At 49.7% G+C, this 6,000-nt stretch overlaps 1 protein-coding gene across 1 annotated transcript in view; it reads right to left on the bottom strand.

Moving 5' to 3' along the window:
• Nucleotides 1-5,686, bottom strand: part of TMEM44 (transmembrane protein 44) — a 38,514-nt gene extending 32,828 nt beyond the window's left edge. The window contains exons 1-2 of the mRNA XM_077754509.1: nt 5,663-5,686; nt 4,091-4,216 (exon numbers count right to left, since the gene is read on the bottom strand). Coding sequence (XP_077610635.1) covers nt 4,091-4,216; nt 5,663-5,686 — 150 coding nt within the window. The remainder of the gene's footprint in view (nt 1-4,090; nt 4,217-5,662) is intronic.
• Nucleotides 5,687-6,000: the final 314 nt, after the last annotated feature.

The following is a 6,000-nucleotide window of genomic DNA, read 5'->3' as shown; positions in this document are numbered from 1 at the left end:
CTGTCTCCCAGCCCGGACCCGGGGGCCAGGGCCGAAGAGCCGTGACCTGCCCGGCCACACTGTAGGGCGCTTTGTCCGCTCATTAATGCGCCCCATTTTCCGAGCCAAACGATGCACATGCTTCGCGCCTGACGCAGCTCTCGGGTGCTGGGGATCCCGGCGTGAGCGGCAGGCCTGATCCTTCAAAGGGCACAATGGAAAGGGTGCGGTGGGGGGGCCCGGCAGAAGCACCCCCCCATCTTCTCTCACTCTCTGGTCTGAAGCCGTCACGGAACTCTCCACCCCGACTCAGTCGCCCAAGCCAGACTTCCAGAAGTCACCCTAGAAGATGCCCCAAGGGGCCGATGGTTTTGGCCGTCGGGCGGTCCCATCCAGCCACATTGTCACACGGTTCTGCTACACAGAGCTGTTCTCCTTGAAAACAGGCTATTACAATTTTAAAAACTCCTTGCTGATTTTGGTAAGTTTGCTTAAAGAAGGTGACCCTATCATTTCGTTTCCTTCGTTTTTAAAAATAGCAGTTTTATTGAGATCTCATTCATATACCATAAAATTCACCTTCTTAATGTGTGCAGTTTTTTAGTATATGCAGAGTTGTGCAACCACAACTAATTTTACACCACTACCTAATTTTACAACGTTTTCATCCCTTGTTAGAAAGCAAGTACTCATTAGCAGTTAACTTTCTTCTCCACACTCCCAGCCCTAGGCAACTACAAATCTACCTTCTGTCTCTAGGGGCTTGCCTGTTCTGGAAAATTCTATATTAATGCAATCCCATCCAATAGGCGAACATTTTGTGGCCAACTTTTTTCACTGAGCATAATGTTTTTAAGGTTCACCTATGCTATAAGCGTGGGTCAGAACGTCATTCCTTGTTATAGCTGAATAATATTCCATTATTTTATGAATTAATTAATCTATTTTATCTACTGATCAGTTGACAGACACCTGAGTTGTTTGCACATTTTGGTTATTATGAATAATGCTGCTATGAACATTTGTGTGCAAGATTTTATGTGGACAGAGGTTTTCAGTTCTCTTGGGCATATAAGTAGGAGTGGAATTGTTGGGGCCCCAAATCTCTACATTTATGGGATTTTTTTTGTTTTTTTTTAATGTTTTTTATTTATTTCTTGGAGAGAGAGAGAGATAGCACGAGCAGGGGAGGGTCAGAGAGAGAGGGAGTCACAGACTCTGAAACAGGCTCCAGGCTCTGAGCTGGCAGTCAGCACAGAGCCCGACGCGGGGCTCGAACCCACGAACCGCGAGATCATGACCTAAGCGAAAGTCAGACGCTTAACCGACTAAGCCACCCAGGCGCCCCTACATTTATGGTTTTGAGTAACTGCCAGACTGCTTCTTCTAAACTGGCCACATTATTTTCCAGTTTCATTTATTTTTAAAGTTATGACTACCTTTGGTCCTGAAACACAGTTTGTCAGACATTGTCAGGCCAGGAGCTGGGAACACGTTTTTTGAGAAAACCAGACACGTCCCTGCCTTCATTGAGCTTACAGTCCAGTAGGAGAGAGAGTGACATTAAACAAGCAAATGAGCAAGTGAAGGTAAAATTAAAATAGGTTACTCAACAAAAGGGGCCAGAATTAAAATATAAAAATGATTAAGATAAAGCGATGTATAATGAATACGAACTAAGACAAGATTGGAAGGTTAAAATAAAAAGGGAAAACACAGTAGCCAAGTGTCGCATAGACAATTCCCAAATACCCGCAGTCTCACGTCCCTGCCTGCTGGTTCTTTGTGGGTTTTTCTACCTGACCTGTGGACACTGACCGGTGACCGCCTGGCTCCCAGGTTCCTCTGGTGACATTGCCTATCTACCTACAGTTCTGGAAAGATAATCCCTTGCACTGTCTCAGTGAAATGAGGACACACCTTCCCCATCTCATGTCACCCTCTCCCCAGGCCCTAAGCAGGGCTACCTTATGCTCGGTTTTGTTGAGACTTGAGGATACCACTAGTTAATTTGATTCATCTCTTATTATGACTCCCCTCTCCCTCAGGCTCAGTATAAGCCCTTGGAGGCTGGGCCCAATTTAAAAATTGCTTCACTCCAGGGCGCCTGGGTGGCTCAGTCAGTTAAACATCTATCTTCGGCTCAGGTCATTATCTTGTGGTTAGTGAGTTCAGGCCCCGCATTGGGCTCTCTGCTTCCTATCCTCTGTCCCCCTTTCCGTCCCCTCTCTTTCTCTCCCTCAAAAATAAACATTAAAAGGGGCGCCTGGGTGGCTTAGTCGGTTAAGCGTCCGACTTTCGCTTAGGTCACGATCTCGCGGTTCGTGGGTTCGAGCCCCGCGTCGGGCTCTGTGCTGACTGCCAGCTCGGAGCCTGGAGCCTGTTTCAGAGTCTGTGACTCCCTCTCTCTCTGACCCTCCCCTGCTCATGCTCTCTCTCTCTCTCTCCTAGAAATAAATAAAACATTGAAAAAAATATTAAAAAAAACATTAAAAACACAAAATAAAATAAAAACTGCTTCATTGCTCCCCACCACACCCTGGACCCGGTTTACACACCTCAACAGCTTTTCCTCAGAGTGGTTAGTTCTCAGCCTTTTCGGTGAACTCAGAGAATTTGAGGAAGACCGTGTCCCAAAAATATGAACATGTATGCACGCCTGCATGGTGTTCATACAATCTTAAGGCATTTATAGACTCTCTGAAATTCAACTATGGATTTCGTGGAGGACTAGACCCCAGACTAAACCCCCCTAGTTTAAGGGTTTAAGTCCTGAGCCCCCTCCCAAAGCAGTTGTGTGTGTCTGTGGGGGGTGTGGTCCATAGATCATAGGTATCAGGATCACTCTGACTTCCTGTCATAAAACCAGCCTGACTTGGGACGTCTAGGTGGTTCAGTCAGTTGAGGTTCTGACTATGGCTCAGGTCATGATCTCACGGTTCATGAGTTCGAGCCCTGCGTCGGGCTCTGTGCTGGCGGCTCAGAGCCTGGAACCTGCTTCAGATTCTGTGTCTCCCTCTCTCTCTGCTCCTCCCCCGCTCATGCTGTTTCTTTCTCTCTCAAAAATAAATAATAAGTTAAAAAAAAAACTTTAAAAATTAAAAAAACAACAACTAGCCTGACTAAATCCAACTCTCAGGGCATGTGTCCTTGGAATCTGCACGGATTTGTTTCCTGTGGCCGCTCTAACAAGTTACCACAAACTTAGAGGCATAAAATAGCAGAAATGTATTCCCTCCCTATTCTGAAATCAGGTTCACTGGACCACGGTCAAGGTGGCCACAGGGCTGCCTCCCCCTGGAGACTCTAGAAGGGGAATCTCTTCCTTGTCTCTTCATCCGGCATCTGGTGGCTTCCAGCACTCCCAGCCTTGTGGCCGTGTCACGTCATCTCTTCCTCCTCGTGGTCACATTTCCCTCTTGTCTTGAGTGTGTGTGAAATCTCCCTATCTTTCCTATACAGATTGCCCTTGTAACCTGCTCGGCTAATCTACATTCCCCTCCCCATCTCAAGATCCTTAATCATGTCTGTGAACTCTTCCCATAGGAGGTGACACAGGACCTGGTATGTCGGGGGTTGGGGGTGGGGTGTTAATCCACTGAACTGCCTTCCCACAAGCTTCCTGTTTCTTACGAGAACGGCTTATGGAGATGGCCCAGGGTGTGCGTGGGCAAGTGCAGGGGGCTGTTGCCAGTCATTGGACACATTGGCTCAAAGAAAAGTGCAATGGGAAGAATGTGGGCCTCCGAGCCGGCGAGTGGGACCAGTTCTCACTCTGTGTCCTTGCAGCTGTGACTTGGGGCAAAGCACGGACCCTATGCCACTCCCTTGGGGCTACTGTGATTAGTAGAAACCCTGGAGATGAAGCATCTGGAAGCTAGTACTGCTGTTGCCTTTCCTAGGAAGAACCTCAGAGCCACTAAACAACGAAACCAAAACCAAAAAACAGTGGTTCACGGAAAGTGTGAATAGCTAATGGGGCGGAGACAGAGCTCGGTTCTTGGTTCTCTTCTCTTTACTGAAGGCCAGAAGCATGGGAACCTCTAGCTTTAAATACCGCCCCCGAGGATCTCCAGATCAGACCTTCTTCCCAGGCTTTAGACTCACATACGCAGCTGCCTATTCGACGTCTCCACTCGTGTGTCTGATTGAACACGTCCACGACCAACCGCGTGAGTTGCCCTCCCGAGGCGCCGCCACGGGCCGTCTTCCCTGCCCAGGAGGCTGTGTCCCGGGCCTGTAGGGGGCAGGCACAAACCCGCGGGCCTGGGCCTCTCCCCAGCTAGGGCACCCCTCACAGTGTGACAGGTGGTGTCTTCCGCCCCGGCTGTGGGCGCCTTCAGCCAGGGCTGTGGAGGTCAGATCTGTACCCCGGCACCCGGCTCTCTGCCTCGCATGTAATAAGGAAAATAGCTACTGAATGAACTGGTTTTTCGACAGGCCATAAAAAGGTACAGCCCCTATCTGTAGTCAGGGCACGTTTACAGTGCTTTGGTGGCCCCTGCTGTTGTGTGTTGGGGGGCTTTTGAGAACCCCACGATCCAGGCTTTGGAGGACATGTTTGCTTTGGGCAGTCAGCGTGGCAGCCATCTTGGGAAGCCGTCCGGGCGGCGGGAAGACGACGGCCCGCGGATACCTGCAAATGACAGGGGTCCTGCCTCAAGGGAGGAGGTGGGGCGACAGAGGCCGGCCGCCGGTGCCCGCCAGGTCTTCATCCTGTTGTTAGGACCCCGGTCTACTTCTGCCAGGACCTTCCAAAGGGCTTTTTCCATGGTTGGCCCTCAGGAAGTGAATCAGTTCCCTTACCAGGCTCCTCTGAGGCCGGGCGGCTGCCCCACCCAAAAACTAAAGCTAAGGTTTCTGTGGCCGCGGCCCAGAGTTTACCCGAAAGAAAAGCTAACAGGAGGACCCCGGCTCGGAGGCACTTCCTGTTGGCAGAGGCATGCGCCCACAGGCGTTGTCCCGAAGGAAGGGCGTGGACCAGCCTGGGCTGTGCTTGCTGGAGCCCGCAGGCCACCGGAGTGGGGGGGGGGGCACAGGCCTGCAGCTCAACAGCTTTTGCTTCATGCTGCCTCCTGCCAATGTTCTTAGAAAATGGGCTATTTAGAGGAAGGGCTTGTGGCCACTACTCAATTGGTAACATTAAAATAGGCTCCTTGCCAGTTTGATTTACCTGCTGTTAAGTATAGAGAAATCAATTCTTTGTGAATGCATTTTGAAATAATGGCATTTGCAAATCTGAATCAATCCCACTGTGGACATGTGGGAGTATCATGAGAGAAGCAAGTGGTCGGACTGTTAGGGTCCTGGGTTCTACCCATCCATCCATTTATTTTGCGGGGGGGTGGGGGGTGGGCAGAGAGAATTCCAAGCAGGCTCCCTGCTGTCAGCACGGAGGTCCTGGGCTCTGTTTAAAAGTCTATCATTGGGGCGCCTGGGTGGCTCAGTTAGTTAAGCATCTGACTTTGGCTCAGGTCATGATCTTGCGGTTTGTGAGTTCGGGCCCTGCGTCGGGCTCTGTGCTGACAGCTTGGAGCCTGGAGCCTGCTTCAGATTCTGTGTCTCCTCCTCTCTCTGCCCCTCCCCTGCTCATGCTCGGTCTCTCAATAATGAATAAAAATGTTAAAAAAAAAAAAAAAGTCTATAATCAGCTGTTTGTTTGATCTTGTGAAAGTTTCTTTACCTTTTTCACCCTCAAGCGCGTCATTACTGAAAGGGACTTCTTTCATGCTAGAAGCTGGGCATGGGCTGATGGAACTCACAGATGCTGAAACGTTACATCAAGGAAAGTCCTATGTTGTTTTGTTTTGCTTTTTCCACATGATCTTTACCCCCAAGGTGGGGCTGGACTCAGGACACATAGTTGCATGCTCTACTGACTGAGCCAGCCGGGCGCACCAGGCTACCCACCTCTTAAAGAGCCAATTAAATACGATTCAGTACTTGACTGTTTGCATTGAAATAATTATTTGAAAGAAATGTGTTTTTAGGGCGCCTGGGTGGCTCAGTCTGTTAGGCGTC

Source organism: Crocuta crocuta, unplaced genomic scaffold (genome assembly GCF_008692635.1).
Source record: "Crocuta crocuta isolate KB4526 unplaced genomic scaffold, BGI_CrCroc_1.0 scaffold70, whole genome shotgun sequence".
NCBI lineage: Eukaryota > Metazoa > Chordata > Mammalia > Carnivora > Hyaenidae > Crocuta > Crocuta crocuta.
This window is presented reverse-complemented; position numbering and strand designations above follow the sequence as displayed.